At 45.4% G+C, this 20,249-nt stretch overlaps 1 protein-coding gene across 1 annotated transcript in view; it reads right to left on the bottom strand.

Moving 5' to 3' along the window:
• LOC146626096 (RNA binding protein fox-1 homolog 3-like) overlaps nt 1–20,249 on the bottom strand; it is a 171,604-nt gene that overhangs the window by 31,308 nt on the left and 120,047 nt on the right. Inside the window, exons 4-5 of the mRNA XM_085361150.1 lie at nt 10,969–11,022; nt 3,291–3,351 (exon numbers count right to left, since the gene is read on the bottom strand). Of these exons, the coding sequence (XP_085217276.1) occupies nt 3,291–3,351; nt 10,969–11,022 (115 nt within the window). The remainder of the gene's footprint in view (nt 1–3,290; nt 3,352–10,968; nt 11,023–20,249) is intronic.

Below are 20,249 nucleotides of genomic sequence, written 5' to 3'. Positions count from 1 at the left end.
ATTAAACATCGGATGTTCAACAAAATTAGAAGCAACTCTCTGGTCGCAGCATTTAGAATAAAAAACAATAAAAAACAAATAATTGCTGACAATAAAAACAAATCTAAACAAACCAACTATGCAGATGTGCAACGTTTATACAAATGTGTTGCTCTGAAATATTGCACTCGTCTTGTGTGGTGGTGATGCGAATGTTTATGTGTGTGTCCTAGCCTTTTGTTTACCAAAGACAAATAAGAATGTCTGGCGGGGCAGTCCTGGGATGGTGATGAGGTCAAACATGTGAACAGCAGTACTGCATAGAAGGAACCTGGCTGTAGCACAGGGGGTAGAGCAGGTTGCCTGTTAGGTGGAAAGTTGGTGGTTCAATCCCTGGTACTAACCTCACGGTGTTCTTTGTATCCACTGGAGTGTGACTTTTAGCTAGAATGCACCTCCATAGAAATAAAAAGTGCTTTGGTGAATGAGGCAAGTTGTATAAAGTGCTTTGAGTGCTAATGCAGACTAGAAAAGCACTATTTAAGAAGCAGTCTTTTTACCATTTTTTGCTCCGTTGATATGAACTATTCAGTCTTTTTCCAATCACAGTGAAAGCTTCGTTCGGATTGCAAGCAATAAGTTAAATCCTTTCTGCGAACACTCTGCCAGGACTGAGGTTCTGTTGCCTTCTCCAGGTGGAGGCCTCTCTGCTCTCACACCTGAGTGCTTCATAGCTGAGTGTCTGAGCGGAGGCATCACTCCAGGCCAGAGAGGAGCCAATACCCCAAGTGGAGTTTAAGTATTTTGCATTTCTTTCATGAGGGAGGGAAAAGGGGAGCGGGAGAATGACAGACTGATTGTGCCACACCTGAAGCCACTGCATTGGTCTGTAGTGGAGAAGAGAAAGCTGAGCATGAAAGTGAAGCTGCTGATTTACTGGTCAAGCTACATTCCAACTGCCAACAATGACTACAAGCTGTTCAGCTGCGTGGCAGGCACTGTAGGACCCAATTGCAGGACTCCGAGACAACAGACTAACTTAGAGAGACAGCTTTATTGTTATTTAGAAACTCTAAAAGAAATACAAAATACAATACTCAGAAAAGGAAGAAACTCGGAACCTGGAAATAGAAAAAGGTGGAAACTCTGAGGGAAAACTTGGAGGACACAGGGATACAAGAGGGAGAGCAAAGGAAGACTCAGACAACATGCTGTATACACAGCAGGTAAATGGATAATACAACTGAGAGGCACCATTAATAAAGACCATGAACCGAAGACTGTGGAGCTCAAACATAAAACGAACCAATAGAACAGGAGCACTACAAAAACAACCAAAAATGAGAAAAACCCTAAAACATCCCAAAAACTCAAAAATCTGAGTCAGTGATCCACAGACCATGACAGCTTTGGAAAGTGGCCGAAAAAATTAGATTTCAGATTAAAGTGGAGAAAATTAATTTTCTCTGAAGAGTGGCTGAGCTCTTTCTTAGCAAGAGTGTGATGAGTCAGTCATTTTGGAGGGACTTAAACAGTACAGCTGTTTGGGGATCTGACCAGACAATCTTCCTCGGCACCTCCTAAGTGCCATGTCCTAGTGGGACTACCATAACTCTCGCTGGCTTCGGAATCAGCAGCTTCCCGTTTGAGCTGGAGGAGGTAGTTGGTGAGAGGGAGATGGACTTCCCTGTTTGCTGTCCCTGTGATCCAAACATGGAGTAGAAAATGGATGGATGGATTGTATAGTGAACTTTCTTATCTGGACTGTCATAAACATTATCACTCTGCCTCCAGATGGAAGCATTTTAAGCATTCTTTATATGGTTTAAGGTAATAAACAATCAGTTAACTCGGTAATCCTAACTCTTGGTAAATTTTTCTCTTCTTTATTTTTCTTTATCACAAATGTCATCTTTCTTTCATGTTCTGAATGAAAAAAGAAAAAGTAATTATTGTACACAAAGTTAATTTGCTAAAAAAAAGACATTGAGGGTGACTGACTGTAGCGCAGGAAGTAGATGAGGTTGCTGGTTCAAACCCTGGCTGCCCCCAGCCTGCATGCCAAATATCCTTGAATAAGATAGTAACCCCTCTGATGCATCTGAGCGAACTGTAGACTTTACAAACAGTGGATGGTCCTCTAGAGCAAAGGTGTCAAACTCCAATCTTCGATCAATATTAGTAGGTCATGCATGCTGCAGTAGCAACCCCTAACCCTACTCAAGTAAATTTAAATACATTTAAGTAAATGTTAAGTGTTTGGAAAATGTACTTCTAAAAGTACTTTTATTGCACCATGTTCATTCAGTCATGAGCTGCTGTAACATGGATCAAATGGCTGAACTGTCACCTCAGCATGCAGAGTCTATACAGTCTTGTAAATGACCTACTAATTTAATTAGATGTACTGCTGCAGGGACACATGGAGAAGTTTCAGGACCCCGGCCCTCGAGCACTGGAGTTTGACGCCTGTGATCTAGACAAACACTGTGCAAACCCCACCTCCCTCACCGCCGCCCCAGCATACATGCTGGAGGTGTTCTGCGACACACGGTGATCCAAAGCCACACATATTGATGGTAAATGTGAAGTGGGCTTGATAGTAAAAGACTTTGAGGTGACAGACTGAAGAGACTACCAATAAAGATGTGTGATGTCAGGGCTCACTATGGCTCTGCACAAATAGGACAGAGGTGTGGTGTATCTGTAGAGGTACTAACACGTCTGACCACTCCCCCCCATTATCTGCTTTCTTTTCAGTGCTTTCTCCTTCCATCATCACAAAAGTGTGTGTAAGGGATGGAGGAGAGAAGCATGTACTCTAAAGGCCCTTCTCTCTCTGTTTATGAATGAGTCCTGGCTCTTTTTATTGGCTCTATTCCTTTATCCATTCACTGTGTCATCTATCACAGCATCATGCTGTGTACCACATTCTCCATCTACTTGAAATCGCTCCTCTCAGCTCTGATGGCCCTTTCTCTTTGCTGCTCTTTTCTTTTACCTTTTTACCGTCCATACGTGCTTTAGATTTCAGTTTGCTATTTGTGTTTGGTTTAATGCAAAATGTAATGCCTCTTGACAAATATTGGTTTCATTAATCAAATGTTAATTGGTTTGGCATTAAGGCACAATCTGGTGCATATTTGTATCTTTTAACCTTCATTCCACTCAAGCTTAGTCTATGAAAGGCTAATTGTTTACTTCTCCTCTTAAACAGCTCAAAAAGGTTCTTGTTAAAAACAGTGAAGAAAATGCAGAGAACTCAGGAGAAGAAGACATGAGAGTGGTAAAAACATGAATGGAAACTTTACCGTTTGTGTAAGGGTTAGCCATCTTTTTGTTCGTCATTACTCTGGCGGTGGCATTGTTCACCTGTCAGCAGACAAAAAAAAGGTGTATAATAAGACAGTGTAAGATATACAAAATTAAACATACACAAAAAAGCAAAAACTGAGCTTGCAATTAATAACTGCTAATAAAACCACTCTCCATGCAATGCTGGTATTTTGTCAATTCAACAAGTGAGGGTACATGCACTCAGTCTAATTGAAAGAATCAATCATAACATTCAACATCAGATAAAGAAAAAGAAAAAATACAACAGGGAGAAAAATTTATAAAACAAATTGTTGTTTCAATGTCATATTTTAAAATATTTTGGGGTTATTTATGTTTCAAAATGCAGTTTCCATAATAATGTTAGTGTTCCTGTTTCTCTGATATGCATGCTGCTAATTCCACTGCTTTGTAATACTAAACAACATCTGACTTATATTCCTTCAGAAGGATATAACTCGCGTTAATGAAGAGCGCACTTATGAATACGGAAATTAGTCCCCTGTTCTATCCCCACTAACCTGTCAACTGATCACATGCATCTGACTGTCTCAACAGTATTAGGCTGCTCCACACAACAAAACCTGTAATTCTGGACAAGTTCAGCCCTGAAAACTGATTCTGAAGAGGAAAACGGATGTTTATGACTCAGGGCTGGCATTATACACATTACACTAATCTGTGGTTGTTAGCTGTTTCATTATGTATCTTCTAGTTCAGAAAAAACTGTAATGACGGGTAACAAGATTAAAGCCTGAATATCACCTGTGATTTATTTTTACCTGGTCCCATTTCTATCTAAGAGCATAACAAGTTGAACTCACCCTCGTACACCCTTCATGCAACTGCCCGAATATCAGTTACAAGTATTTGCGACAAACTGGATGTAAATTGACAGATTTTCCAAGTCAGTATTTTCAAAGTAGAAGAACTTCACGTTTAGACATTAGTCTTAAATATTTTAAAACTGAAAATTATGAAGCGTGAAAAGACTGCGAAACTTAAACTTGAGGTGCCAAGGATAAGGAACTACCGGAGAATAGTTTTAACAAGGAGCAAAGGACTAGCAGTGGGAAAATACTGTAAAATACATATTTCTAACTTAAATAAAACACAAACACATAACACAAAGAAAAAAAGAAAACAAATCTCATGCACATGGCACAGGCACAAGTATACGTGAGAGGAGGCAAAATGTATCAAAAACACTACCACAGTGCTGAATCGGTGTCTTTCTCACACACGCACACTTACGGATCAGGTTCAGCATGCAGCGTTCAAGGTGCAGCAGGCAGGGAGAGAGGTGGAGGAAATGATGAAAGAAAAGAAGAAAGGGGTGGAGTAAGTGAGGAAAGTGGGGAGTATGTCAGGAAATATTAGGCAAGCGAAAAAGGGAAAGAGATTCAAGGGGAGGAGAAGGGGAACAGCAGAAGAGGGGGAAAGGAGTAAAGGGAGACAGGAAGCACCTCTATTTTTCGTCCCTCTACGATTGTACCATTTAGTTTCTCCCGTGCATGGTCAGCATCTGCACTGGTTTCAAATGTTACAAACCCAAAACCCTGCAGTGGCCAGGAGGTGGGGTTGAAAAATCAAGCAACAAAAGAAGGACGTCCAGAAGTAAGATGATGAAACAAACAGGGGAAGATAGAGAGAAGAAAAAGACATAAAGGACAGATGAGAGAGCTTCAGGTCTGAATCATGCAGAAAAGCCAGAGAGATGTCACGCTGATCACACAAATATGGGAAACAGCTGGAGTCACACTGAAGAAAGGTGGAAACACAGGACTTAGATGTTCATGTCATTATATATACGTGTGTTGTTGTGTGTGTGTGTTTGTGTGTACACGCGTACGTGCACATAGTTCTGTTCACTTCATTTCAGTTTTATTTATATAGTGTTAAATCACCACAACCATTGCCTTGAGGTGTCCACAAATAGAGATAAAACAGAGAAAACCCCAACAATCATACGACCCCCCATGAGCAAGAGCTTTGGCGGCAGTGAGAAGGAAAAACTCCCTTTGCACAGGAAGAAACCTCCAGCAGAACCAGAGTCAGGGAGGGGCGGCCATCTGGCACGACTGCTTGGTTGTGAGGGGAGAAAGACAGAACCAAAACATGGTGTGGAAAAGAGCCAGAGATTAATAATAACTAATGATTACATTCAGAGTGATGTGTAAGCACATAGTGAGTAAAATGATGAATTAAAAAGAAACAGTGCATCATAGGATGCCCCTAACAGCATAGGCCTAATGCAGTGTAACTAAAGGAGAGCTCAAGGTCACCTAATCAAGGCCTAACCTAAAGTTTTATCAAAAATGAAAGGTTTAAACCCAATCGTAAAAGTGGAGAAGATGTCCAAAGTGCGAGCTGCTATCACAGAACAGGGGTCTCAGTGTCATGCTTAGTCTTGTGGCAGGCAGGATGTAGGACCCAAATGCAGGACTCGAGACACGTGGGGATGAACTAAAGGAGGCAGCTTTATGGCGCTGTGAAAAACTCAAATACTAAATACAAGAAACAAAGCATAACACCTAGAAACTAGGAAACCAAGAACCCAGGAAACTAGAAACAAAGAAACTAGAGATTAGGAGTTGACGAGAAACAACAATGGAAAACAGGAGCACTGTGAGGTAATGATGCGACAACGGGCAAAGGAAAACACAGGGCTTAAATACACAAGGGAGTAATGAGGGAATGAGACACAGGTGAAGAGCACAGCTGGTAATCACACATAACGAGAAGGAGGGGAAGCAAAAGTGAAAACAGTGAGTATGGAGCCAGACTGTCAAAGTAAACCAGGAAACATGAGAAAGCATAAAGACGCAGACGTGACATTGAGACATGGAGACATGACAGACTGGGGACACATGGAGACAAGCGTGACGGGACATAAAACGTGCAACATGGAAAGGCATAGTAACAGAAAGCTAAAGACTAGAAGCTAACATACACGAAGAACAATAAGAACCAAACCCATGAATCAAATCTAAATCTAAATCAAAGAATATAAATTAATCAAAAAACACAACACTGGGTCACAGACACAGTACTGTGACACTGAAAACTGAAGGCTCTGCCTCCCGTTCTACTTTTAAACACTCCTGGAACCACAAATAAGACCACAGTCTGAAGCGAAGTGCTCTGTTCGGGTGATATGTTATTATGAGGTCAATGCGATGAGAAGAATTTTAAATTCAATTCTGGATTTATAAGTGAGCCAATGAAGATACGTCAGTATAGGAGAAATATGCTGTCAGTATTCTTTCTGTAACATTTTGGATCAACTGATGTCTATTAGACAGATATGATTCAAACCACCACGACACAGTACCTGTAATACCTACAGCGTGCTATAATTGCAGAAATAAAATATAGACAACAGTATCGAACGCTGCACTGAGGTCTAGCAGGACAAGCACAGAGATGAGTCCACTGTCAGAGGCCATAAGAAGATCATTTGTAACCTTCACTAAAGCTGTTTCTGTGCTGTGATGAGCTCTGAAACCTGACTGAAACTCTTCAAATAAACCTCTGCAGATGATCTGTTAGCTGTTTGACAACTACTCTTTCAAGGATGTTTGATATGAAAGGAAGGTTGGAGATTGGCCTATAATTAGCTAAGACTGCTGGGTCTAGAGATGCTTTTTGAGTAAAGGTTTCAATGCTGCCAGTAACGGCAGGACTTCTTTGAGCAATCTGGCAGGATTGGGGTCTAAAAGACATGTTGATGGATTAGTGGAACTAATTAGTGAAGTTAACTCAGAAACATTTAAATTTTGTTTGTGAAGAAGAAAAGAGCAATTCAAATCTTCCTGGTAGAAGAGAGGGTTATTTCTCTGCGCCTTTGGGTTGGGGAACGGGTTATGACGGTCGTCTGTGCTTATCAGCGAATGATGGTTCAGAGTACCCGTCCTTCTTGGAGTCCCTCGGCAGGGTGCTGGAGGCTGAACATGAGGAGTCTGTTATCCCACTGTGAGAGTTCAAAGCTCATGTGGGCAATAACAGTGAGTCCTGGAGGGACATGACTGGGACAATCGGCCTGCCAGATCTGAACCTGAGCGGTGTTTTGTTACTTCTGCACAAACCACAGTTTGTCCATCACAAACACCATGTTTGAGCATGAGGATTACATGTGGCAACAGGACACTCTAGGCCAGCGGTCCCCAACCCCCGGGCTTCGGACCGGTACCGGTCCATGAGTCGTTTGGTACCGGGCCGCGAGAGTTGAGGCTCAGGTGTGAAATGTATAGTTTTCAGGGTTTTTTATCAGTTTTCAGCATTATTTTGTTATCGTTTTTATCGTTAACTCGGTTTTCCTGGGTCTTTTCACGTGTGTTATGAATAAATCTTCTTTTTTTCGGTACCGGTACTAGTTTTATTTTGTTGTATTTATCCGCGACACCTTAAAGGCCGGTCCCTGAAAATATTGTCGGCCATAAACCGGTCCGTGGCGCAAAAAAGGTTGGGGACCGCTGCTCTAGGCCGCGGGTTAATGGTCAGTTTTGTAATTGTATCAACAGATCTGGGGCCATATGTTTTGGACACTCAGGTAAAGAAAGGGGCTGAGTTGTCAACTGATCGCCACCTGGTGGGGAGTTGGATCAGGTGGCAGAGGAAGATGCTGGACAGACCTGGTGTGCCTAAACATACAGTGAGGTGTGAGGAGTGAGTCAGTGACCTAAATTCCTGAAGGCCCTGGATGTTGTACGGCTGTTTTAATTGACATGCCTCTACAATGTTGAGTGGAGATGAGGGGTGGAACCTCTGGGTGTGTGCCAACTACAGGGGGATCACACTCCTCAGCCTCCCTGGGAAAGTCTATGCCAGGATGCAGGAAAGGAGTGTCTGTCCGTTAATTGAACCTTGGATACAGGAAGAACAATGCGGTTTTCATCCTTGTCGTGTAATACTGGTAGAGCTCTTTATCCTCTCAAGGACACTTGGGGGTGCAAGGAAGTTTTCCCAACCAGTCTACATGTGTTTTGTGGACTTTCAAAATGCATTCAACCATGCCCCTCGGAGTGTCCTGTAGGAGGAGCTTTGACAGTATGGGGTGTCTGTCCCATTGTTATGGGCCATTCAATCCTTATACAACCATTGCAAGAGCTTAGTCCACATAGCCGGCAATAAATCGGAGCCATTTCCAGTGGGTGATGAACTCTTCCAGGGCTGCCCTTTGTCACCGATTGTGTTCATAACTTTTATGGACAGAATTTCTAGGTGTAGCCAAGAAAGGCTTCCACTTGGGTGGTTTCAGAATCTCATCTCTGCTTTTTGCAGACGATATGATTCTGTTGGCTTCATCAGGCGATGGCCATTCACAGCCGACTGTGAAGCAGTAGGAATGAGAATCAGCACCTCCAACTCTGAGGCCATGGTCCTCAGCTGGAAAAGGGTGGAGTGCCCACTTCAGGTCAGGGACAAGTTCCTGCTCCAAGTGGAGGAGTTTAAGGATCTTGGGGTCTTGTTCACAAGTAACAGGAGAACAGGAGATTGATAGACAGATTGGTGCTGTGGCTGCAGTGATGTCCGTCGTGTTGTAGAGAGAGCTGAGTGTAAAAGTGAATCTCTCATGTGACAGGGATGCCTCCTGGGCACCTCTCGTGTAAGGTGTTCAGGGCAAGTCTCACTGGGGGGAGGCCCCGGGGCAGACCCAGGACATGCCGGAGAGATTATATCTCTCGGCGGGCCTGCGAACACCTTGTACCATACCACCACATTAAAGGAATGCTTGGCTCAACAGAGCCCCGATTTTTGTGTCAGTCTGGCTACAAGACAAACCGATCAATGGTACTTGAAATTGTACTTGCTCATAGGTGTTCCAATGATAATTGAGATTCTCTCTCCAATAGTGTAGGATCTTTCTCTTGCAATCAAAAGCACCTTGAGAAAACTTTTGTTGTCAAAAAGTGCAACATAAATAAAACCGAAGTGAACCTGTAGCTCCACCTTTAGGTTTAGACCAGGGGTGTCAAACTCATTTTACATTGCGAGTCACATTTAGCCCCTTTGATCTCTTTCTGTCAGTGCAAAAAAGATACATATTTAACAGTTTTTCTACATGATGAAGGAAAATTTGCTATGACAAAGAACTCTTTGAACTTTAACAAAATAAATGTGTAAAATTACAGAAAAAGTTTTGGTAGCTCATTACGCGGAACTATACAGTTTTTTGTTTTTATTTTTATTTTTTTTGTAGTTGTAAAAAAAAAGAGACATTTCAACAGAAACTTTTCTGTTTTTGCACAAAGTTACAGAGTTTTTATTAGAGACAGAGCTAAGTGTTTTTTAATTTGGCATAATTTGCAAAAGTTGAAATTTCTTTGGTGTTTAATAGCAGAAATGAGTCTTTCTTGTCAGATGTAATTTCTGGGGGACAAAAAGAGCGACTGACAACACTGCACACAGCAGTGGATTGGGGTGTATTAAGCAAGCAAATAATGCAGAAAATAAAGATTTTTGGCGGGAATTAAACTGAGAGATAGAGCTGTGCAGGAATTTATTGAGGGGAAAGGAAGAAAGCAAAAGTAAGAATGAATTCATTACAATGTTACTCAAAGATGAAGTGTAGTTTTGATCTTCTTTGCTGCTGGTTCAGTGAAACCTGCAGTTTCAGAATCAGTAAAATGTCAGCACCTGACTGCATGTCCATATGTGTTTTGCCGCGCTTTGTGTTTACATCTTCTTGCGGAATCTGTACCTGCTCTTTAATCATTTGCTGTTTTAGCTGTTTGGTGGTTGTTGACATGGTTTTGTGGGCTTTTAGCTGAGATTCTGATGCTTCTGTGGATATCACACTTCTATATTGGAATAACAGATCTGATGGTTCATCCTGTTAAACCACATGTTCTCGCTTTCGCCTCGCTATCGGTGGCATTGGGTTCCAACAAGTTAATTGTTTATTGCCTAATTACTGTGTGTAGTATGAATGGTCATGGGAGGTTTTTATCAGTAGGAAAAGCTGTAAAACTTGAAAATACAGTTAAAAGTCCAAAACACATGCTTGTGCTTGTTTGTGATTAGCAGCAAATCAAACAGGTTAAGAATAAAAATTGCTTCAAGTGGTCTCTTCCTCACTTGCTTATTGGGACGATCCTGCACTTCTCCACAACTGGTGCTGGTACATTAAATTCTGTTCAACAAGGTGCACGAGCACACAGGGGAAGTATGGGAGGAGGTTGGGTTGGACAATCCAGTGTTAGGAATACATATGGACTAATAGGCTGCTTTCAGTGTGCAGTGACTGGTCTGTAGTCTGTACAATTAAATCGAGAAAAGAATAAAAAATCATATTAACCCATCAGCTAACAAATGCGTCAGCATACTGGGCAAATGCGCAGTATACAAGATTACCAGTCCAGTTCTGCCATGACACGAAGAATACTAGAATCCTACTGTCATCTTAAAAAATAGCAAAGATTCATTGTTTGTCCAAATGTACAGCAGGTAAGTAAAGTGCCGAAGCCGCCCGGAGGAACATGTCGCTGATAGGACAGTAATTACTGTTAGGCAGCAGGAATGAGCTGTGATGACAATGAGAGAAGTGAAGGACTGCAAGCGAAACACAGGAAACGGGACAAATACAATCAGCAGGAACATTTTATGTTTGTTTGAGGTGTGTTCGTGAACGTTTTATTACATTGCACTTACCTTGGAGCCTCGTTCATTAAAAATAATCTCCACGTCTAAAATCTTTCCAAATTGCTGAAGAAGGGAAGAAGGTGGGTGGGGCATAAAGACAGAGAAAGAAAGACGGAGAAAATAATTAGACTATAACACAAGAAATACTTTATTTATGTTTAGGAAAATCCCCTACTGCTTTCTCCAGCTGGAAAATGAAGTATTTTAAAACCATCTTTAAAAAAAGACAAGTAGTCTGTACCAATAGTAGCATTAGGAAATTATCCATTCACTCTTAGTGCTGTTTAATCATGTGTTTGGCTGATCATAGTAATAAAGAGGTTTGAGTGAATATGTCTGCACTCGAGAAAAATGAGCACCGTGGGAAGGTAGTAGGCAGTTGAGTAGCAACACCCCATCATGGCTATTTGTTTTCTTAGTATGCATACCACCACTGCAACTGCCTGCCAGATCTCACCTAATCATGCATTTGGCTTCTACAGCTTCCCACATAGCAAAATGGATCTGGCCCACACAATGTGCTTACACATGGCCCAAATATCGCAAAGAATGATGGCCCTTTGGTGGCCCACATCTGGTGGCCAGTGGTGACCCACACATGGGCCAGCACAAGGCCAGGTGCAGACACACTGCTAGCCCTGTGCTGGCTCAGAACAGTTTCAGCTCTGGCCCCAGATGTCAGCCTAATGTGTACCTTAATCAAGCCATGTAATAACAACATGTGCCAGAACATAATAGTGCAAAAGCAACATGACAAAACTCTGTTCAGACAGTGAATGGACTGATTCTTATATAGCACTTTTCTACTCTCACAGATTACTCAAAGTGCTCTATACAACATGCCACATTCACCCAAACACACACTTTTTCTAAACTGAGTGCTTCACGACTACATTCATACACATTCATACTCTTGACATGCAGACTGGAGGAGCCAGGGATCGAACCACTAACCATCCAATCAGTCGGTGACCTGCTCTACCTCCTGAGCTACAGCTACCCAGTAGTAAACATGAGTAAACCCTCGCTAGGTTTTGGATAAAGTGTACACTCACAAACCTGATAAACCTGCATTTGAAACGTTGGCTACCATAGCAGTATAGTATTGCAACATGGCATTTGGGTCTTCTTACTAAAATAGGAAAATAGGAACATAAATAGTGCCATCCAATACAATAGAATTCTAAAGAACTTTTTAAAAACAACAGTGGACAAAATACTGTACAAATCACCAAAAGAACACAAGACAAAGCAACACAAACAATAATAAATACAAGGTAAGATCGTCAAAGGAGCTTGCAAAGAAAAGCGTCTGGACTTCTTTAAGTTGCTTGAAGACATTTCACCTCTCATCCGAGAAGCTTCTTCAGTTCTAAGGTCAAATGGTGGAGAGTCCCAGATATACAGTGGGGCAAAAAAGTATTTACTCAGCCACCGATTGTGCAAGTTCCCCACCTAAAATGATGACAGAGGTCAGTAATTTGCACCAGAGGTACACTTCAACTGTGAGAGACAGAATGTGAAAAAAAAAAATCCATGAATCCACATGGTAGGATTTGTAAAGAATTTATTCGTAAATCAGGGTGGAAAATAAGTATTTGGTCAATAACAAAAATACAACTCAATACTTTGTAACATAACCTTTGTTGGCAATAACAGAGCTCAAACGTTTACTATAGGTCTTTACCAGGTTTGCACACACAGTAGCTGGTATTTTGGCCCATTCCTCCATGCAGATCTTCTCGAGAGCAGTGATGTTTTGGGGCTGTCGCCGAGCAACACGGACTTTCAACTCCCGCCACAGATTTTCTATGGGGTTGAGGTCTGGAGACTGGCTAGGCCACTCCAGGACTTTCAAATGCTTCTTACGGAGCCACTCCTTTGTTGCCCGGGCGGTGTGTTTTGGATCATTGTCATGTTGGAAGACCCAGCCTCGTTTCATCTTCAAAGTTCTCACTGATGGAAGGAGGTTTTGGCTCAAAATCTCACGATACATGGCCCCATTCATTCTGTCCTTAACACGGATCAGTCGTCCTGTCCCCTTGGCAGAAAAACAGCCCCATAGCATGATGTTTCCACCCCCATGCTTCACAGTAGGTATGGTGTTCTTGGGATGCAACTCAGTATTCTTCTCCCTCCAAACACGACGAGTTGAGTTTATACCAAAAAGTTCTACTTTGGTTTCATCTGACACATGACATTCTCCCAATCCTCTGCTGTATCATCCATGTGCTCTCTGGCAAACTTCAGACGGGCCTGGACATGCACTGGCTTCAGCAGCGGAACACGTCTGGCACTGCGGGATTTGATTCCCTGCCGTTGTAGTGTGTTACTGATGGTGACCTTTGTTACTTTGGTCCCAGCTCTCTGCAGGTCATTCACCAGGTCCCCCCGTGTGGTTCTGGGATCTTTGCTCACCGTTCTCATGATCATTTTGACCCCACGGGATGAGATCTTGCGTGGAGCCCCAGATCGAGGGAGATTATCAGTGGTCTTGTATGTCTGGATTTTTTTTTCACATTCTGTCTCTCACAGTTGAAGTGTACCTCTGGTGCAAATTACTGACCTCTGTCATCATTTTAAGTGGGGGAACTTGCACAATCGGTGGCTGACTAAATACTTTTTTGGCCCACTGTAAACCTAGTGGGAGTAACCCCCCACAGAGGGACAAAAGGACCCCCTGATGATCCTCTAATCGCCTGAGCCAAGGTGTGAAACTGGGCGTGGGTCCCAATCAGCCAGAGTTTCGGGTGTGTTCATTGTGAAACCTGGCCCCACCTTATCATGCGAATTCCTGAGGTCAGATGGCCCAGGATGTGAGTGGGCGTTAAGGCGTCTGGGAAGGGATCTCAAAACTGGATTATAGATGGCAGAGAGTTGGCGTCGTAAACCCCCGCCTCTGTTCAAAGATGGTCGCTCACAGTGGACATAGATGGCTTCTCCCACTAGGTTTATATCTGGGACTCTCCACCATTTGACCTTAGAACTGAAGAAGCTTCTCGGATGAGAGGTGAAACGTCTTCAAGCAACTTAAAGAAGTCAAGACGCTTTTCTTTGCAAGCTCCTTTGACTACGATGACCTGGATGACTGAGAACCTTCACAGACACAAGGTAAGATCACACCACTCGTTCCTAAGATTTAAAAATAGGCCACAAGGGGGCTGTCTTAACATGGGGAGGAAGGTAACTCCAACGTTTAGGGGCTATAGCTAAAAAAGATCAACTGTCTCTGCTTTTTAGTTAAGGTTTTGGGACTGCCAGGAACAGCTGGTCCGTGGATCGTATGGAGTCAGGAAGATATATAGCGTGGTACTCATCCATTAAGAGATTTTAAAATAAATAATAAAATCTTAAAAGGGATCCTGAAAGAAGGAGGAGGCTAGGAGAGGCAATGTGCTCATGTTTGCAAGTACCATTTAAAAGGCCAGCAGTAGTATTTTGGACCAATTGCATGCGAGCAAGGAAATAGTTGCTAAGGCCAACATGAAGTGCATTCCAGTATTCCAGACGCAAAGAGACGCTTACTTAATTACAGAATGTATCTGCTTATCTAGTATAAAATCACAGTCACAAATGTGAGTTACTGTGGGTTTAACAGTAGGAGCCAGGTCAAATAGAGGATTGACACAGACACCACTGGACCTGAATACACAGTCTTTGTCATGATCCTGGGTCCTTTTGACCCAGCATTTTTTGTTTTCTCTTCGATTTTGGTTCTGTTCTTCCTTTGTTTAGTGTTCACTCTGTTCTGCCCGTGTGTTCCTGTTTTATTGTGAAGGTCTGCGTCTTATGTGAGTGTTTTCAGTTTGCCTCCCTAGTCTCGTTATGTTAATCACTCCCAGCTGTGTTTCCCACCTGTGTGTAATCTCCCTGTGTTCTCTGAGTGTATTTAAGTTGTATTTTCTGTCTTAGTAATTGCTGGTTCGTCTGTGTTGTTTCCCCTTGGTCTCCCTGCGTCTTCCCATATGTATTTCTCCGGACCTCCCTGCATCCTCGTTCTGGTTTGTCTTATTAGTTTACCCAGTTTAGGTTTCCAGTTTCATGTTTTGTCGCCACCGCTGTTTGTACTTACCCACCCCTGTTAATAAACACTCACCTGCACCAGAGCTGCTGCCTTTTGGGTCCTTCCTACATTCCACACGGCTTGCCCCGGCAATCCGTGACAGTACGAACCAGCCACCATGGACCCAGCAGCAGTAAATCCGTCCGAGGAGCTCCAGGACGACGTTACATATAACGTGGAGATTCTCCTCGGGCTGTGGCTTGAAAACCCTCCAGAGGAGCTTCGCTGCACCGTCGAAAGCCGGCTACAACGGCTCTTTTCCGGCCTGCCATGGCTTCTAAAATCGCTTCCTCCGACCATGCAGGCTTTTCTCCAGCACACACCTCACCTTCTCTCAGCCACTCCTGCCTCGCTGCCCGACTCGCCGGATGTGATCTTGCCCGGCCCGTCGGAGCCGTCTGCGGGGAGGAAACGCCGATCGCGCCGCCGACGCGCCACCCCACAGCCGGACGTTCGGACTTCTAATTTACCGGCTGTGGTGAGTGAGGACTCTGTGTCTTTTCCAGACAACGTGACTGTTCATTCAGGGGCTGTGTTTTGTGTGGCGGATGTCAACGCGAGCTGCGTATCGCCTGTGCAGCTACTCCCAGCTCAGTTAGCTCCCCCGCAGCTACCCTCAGTTCAGTTAGCTCCCTCGCAGCCACCCTCAGTTCAGTTAGCTCCCTCGCAGCCACCCTCAGCTCAGTTTCCAGTGTCCCCCTCAGCTCAGTTTCCAGTGTCCCCCTCAGCTCAGTCTCCCGTGTCCCCCTCAGCTCAGTCTCCCATGTCCCCCTCAGCTCAGTCTCCCGTGTCCCCCTCAGCTCAGTCTCCCGTGTCCCTTTCAGTTCAGTCTCCCGTGTCCCTTTCAGTTCAGGCCCCAGAGCCACCCGTGTCCCTTTCAGTTCAGGCCCCAGAGCCACCCGTGTCCCTTCCAGTTCAGGCCCCAGAGCCACCCGTGTCCCTTCCAGTGCCACCTGTAGCGCAGGCCCCAGAGCCACCCGTGTCCCTTCCAGTGCCGCCTGTAGCGCAGGCCCCAGAGCCACCCGTGTCCCTTCCAGTGCCGCCTGTAGCGCAGGCCCCAGTAGCTCCAGTGCCGCCTGTAGCGCAGGCCCCAGTAGCTCCGGCTCCAGTATCCCCGGTTTCACTCATTCACTCCATGCAGGGAGAAAGTCTAATATCACCTCAAGGGGCTTTTCGCGGTTCAGCCGCCATTGGCACAGTTTGCCACTCCAGGGCTTCCCCAGAGGCTAGGTCTCAGTCCCCAGCTGATTCTGGACCCCTGAAGTCTATGCAGCCACCTGAGAACTGCACCATGTCAGCGTTGCCTGGGCAGAGCCAGTGCTCAGTGCATTGCCAGTTGCCTTCGTGTTTGCCAGAAGACTCCATGACTGCTGGCTTAGTGTTGACTTCTGCTGGAGGGTCCGAGGGACCGCTCCGGCCTTTGTCTCTAGTCTCCGCTGGAGGGTCCGAGGGACCGCTCCGGCCTTCGTCTCCTGTCTCCGCCGGAGGGTCCGAAGGACCGCTCCGGTTTTCGTCTCATGTCTCCGCTGGAGGGCCCGAGGAGCCCGTCCAGCTTCCTACCTCATCAGCTGGGGGGCCCGAGGAGCCCGTCCAGCCGCCTGCTGCAGCTTCATCATCCTCCTCGCCGGCTGCAGCTTCATCATCAGCCTCGTCTGGTCCAGCCTCAGAGCCTTCAGCCTCGTCTGGTCCAGCCTCAGAGCCTTCAGCCTCGCCTGGTCCAGCTTCATCCGAGTCTTCATCCTCGCCTGGTCCAGCTTCATCAGAGTCTTCATCCTCGCCTGGTCCAGCTTCTGCCTGTGCTTCGCCTGGCCCAGCTTCTGCCTGTGCTTCGCCTGGCCCAGCTTCTGCCTGTGCTTCGCCTGGTCCAGCTTCTGCCTGTGCTTCGCTTGGTCCAGCTTCAGCTTCAGCTCCAGCCTCGCCTGGTCCAGTTTCATCCTCGCCTGGTCTAGCTTCAGCTTCAGCTCCAGCCTCGCCTGGTCCAGTTTCATCCTCGCCTGGTCTAGCTTCAGCTTCAGCTCCAGCTTCGCCTGGTCCAATTTCATCCTCGCCTGGTTCAGCTTCAGCTTCGTCCTTGCCTGGTTCGGCTTCAGCTTCGTCCTCGCCTGGCCCGGCTTCATCATCTCCGCCTGGCCCGGCTTCATCATCTCCGCCTGCTGTGGCCTCAGCCTCGCCTGGCCCGGCCTCGTTTGGGTCTGGAGCTAAGCGGCCGTTTTCTAGACCGCTGGCTAGGCTACTGGCCGGCCACCATTGCCTGAGTGGCCGCCGTTGCCTTCCGCACGGCCGGCCCCCGGACCCTCTTCGCCTGAGTGGCCGCCGTTGCCTTCCACGCGGCCGGCCCCCGGACCGCCATCGCCTGAGTGGCCGCCGTTGCCTTCCGCACGGCCGGCCCCCGGACCCTCTTCGCCTGAGTGGCTGCCGTTGCCTTCCGCACGGCCGGCCCCCGGACCGCCATCGCCTGAGTGGCCGCCGTTGCCTTCCGCACGGCCGGCCCCCTGGACTGTTTGGGTTCCTGTGCTGTCGGCCCCCTGGCCGGCCCCCTGAACTCTTCTGTTTTGGACTCCTGTGCTGTCGGCCCCCTGGCCGGCCCCCTGGTCTTTTCTGTTTTGGACTCGGTTTTCCTGTGCTTTGGTGTGCTTTTCTTTTGGTTTTGGACTTGTGTTTTGTTTTTCTTTTTGTCTTCTGGCCTTCTGGTGCTCCTGTTTTGTTTTGCCTCGAGCCCTCCGTCCTGGACCCCCTCTGCCCGCCCTGGTCGGGTTGTTTTCTGTTTTTTTTGTTTTGTTTTTGGGCTGTCGGGAGCCAGCCCTTGAGGGGGGGGTTCTGTCATGATCCTGGGTCCTTTTGACCCAGCATTTTGTGTTTTCTCTTCGATTTTGGTTCTGTTCTTCCTTTGTTTAGTGTTCACTCTGTTCTGCCCGTGTGTTCCTGTTTTATTGTGAAGGTCTGCGTCTTATGTGAGTGTTTTCAGTTTGCCTCCCTAGTCTCGTTATGTTAATCACTCCCAGCTGTGTTTCCCACCTGTGTGTAATCTCCCTGTGTTCTCTGAGTGTATTTAAGTTGTATTTTCTGTCTTAGTAATTGCTGGTTCGTCTGTGTTGTTTCCCCTTGGTCTCCCTGCGTCTTCCCATATGTATTTCTCCGGACCTCCCTGCATCCTCGTTCTGGTTTGTCTTATTAGTTTACCCAGTTTAGGTTTCCAGTTTCATGTTTTGTCGCCACCGCTGTTTGTACTTACCCACCCCTGTTAATAAACACTCACCTGCACCAGAGCTGCTGCCTTTTGGGTCCTTCCTACATTCCACACGGCTTGCCCCGGCAATCCGTGACAGTCTTAGTATCCTTTAGACACTCCAACAGTGGTTTAAGCGAGCTGACATTAATTATTTTTAGTACATGTAAATTTGGGTTGTTGTCTGCATAAAAATAGTTGGCTAGGCCTCCCCAGAGTGAGAAAATAAAGATGAAAGATGAAACTTCTGTCAGTCTACATGAGAGAGGGACTGAGGAAGATACAGGGTTATCAAAGTGATAAATAGGACCTGAACCACTCTGTTTAACCTTATTGATGTCATGATGAATTTATGATGACTTACATTATATTTCCAAAAGTATTCAGTCATCTTCACATGCATATGAACTTCAAATTCAAATTCAAATTTTATTTGTCACATACACAGTCATACACAGTATGATATGCAGTGAAATGCTTACACAACTGCTCGTGAGATAAAACAAAAGACTATGAATAGGATAGGACATAAATATGAAAATTAAAATGAAGGGTAAATTTAACTAGGAAGGAATAAAATAAAATATAAAAAATAAAGATAAAAATAAAATAACTGTACAACAAAATACACAATACACAAATACACAATATAGAAAATATATAAGAATATATGAAGAAATATAGAACAATAACAGCAGTATTAAGTAAGTAATAACAGTATTAAGTGGAAATGAAGAAATATAATGTCCAGTGTTGTGCAATCCACATATTTAAGTGTCTTGTGCAATGCAAATATGCTTAAAGTGTAAACAAATGTCCAGAATGTCCAGTGTGTGTGTAAAAACCATATGTGTGGGTCAGTACTGTGTGGTGGTGTGATTGAGAGACCGTATCGCCTGCGGGAAGAAGCTCCTCCTCAGTCTCTCTGTGTTGGTCTTCAGGGAGCGGAATCGCTTTCCTGACCTCAACAGAGAGAACAGTCCGTTGTTGGGATGGCTGAGGTCCTTCACGATCTTCCTGGCCTTGGTCCAGCACCGCCTGCTGTAGATTGAGTGCAGGTCAGGGAGCTCGGAGCGGATGGTGCGCTCAGCTGATCGCACAACCCTCTGTAGAACTCGTCTGTCCTGCATGGTGCTGTTTCCGAACCAGGTTAAGATGTTTCCCGTCAGGATGCTCTCTATGGTGCAGGAGTAAAAGTTCCTGAGCACCTTGGAGGGCAGTTGGAAGTCTCTCAAGCGTCTGAGGTGGTAGAGACGCTGACGGGCCTTTTTCACCACGGTGTTGATGTGACAGGACCATGACAGGTTCTGCGTGATGTGAACTCCGAGGTATTTGAAGCTGTCCACTCTCTCCACTGGGCACTTGTTGATGACGGGGGTCCGGTAGTTCCTCTCCTGCTTAGTGCTGAAGTTCACTATCAGCTCCTTTGTCTTACTGACGTTTAGAAGGAGGTTGTTCCTCTGGCACCAGTTCTCCAGATTCCTAATCTCCTTCAGGTAGGCCGTCTCGTTGTTATCAGAGATCAGGCCCACCACGACGGTGTCGTCAGCAAACTTGATGATGGTGGTGGAGCTGGTAGTGGCCACACAGTCATATGTGTACAAAGAGTACAGCAGGGGGCTCAGAACACACCCCTGGGGGGCTCCAGTGCTGAGAGTGGTGGAGGCTGAGACATGTCCGCCCATCCTTACTGCCTGTGGTCTGCCAGTTAGGAAGTTGGAGATCCACTGACACATAGATGAGTTGAGTCCCAGATGCTCCAGCTTGGTGGTGAGTGTGGAGGGAATTATGGTATTAAATGCAGAGCTGTAGTCTATGAAGAGCATTTTAACATAATTCCCCCTTCTAGTGTCCAAGTGAGTGAGTGATGTGTGGAGGAGATGAGAGATGGCATCGTCTGTGGAACAATTTGGACGGTAAGCGAACTGTAGTGGGTCCAGTGTGTCTGGTAGTGAAGAAATGATGAAGTCTCTGACCAGGCGTTCAAAGCACTTCATCACT

Source organism: Diplotaxodon limnothrissa, linkage group LG8 (assembly GCF_057381915.1).
Source record: "Diplotaxodon limnothrissa isolate DT_005_m linkage group LG8, D_limnothrissa_male_GT1.1, whole genome shotgun sequence".
NCBI classification, from domain to species: Eukaryota; Metazoa; Chordata; class Actinopteri; order Cichliformes; family Cichlidae; genus Diplotaxodon; species Diplotaxodon limnothrissa.
Note: the sequence above shows the minus strand (reverse complement) of the source record. Positions and strands in the feature narration are given on the sequence as shown.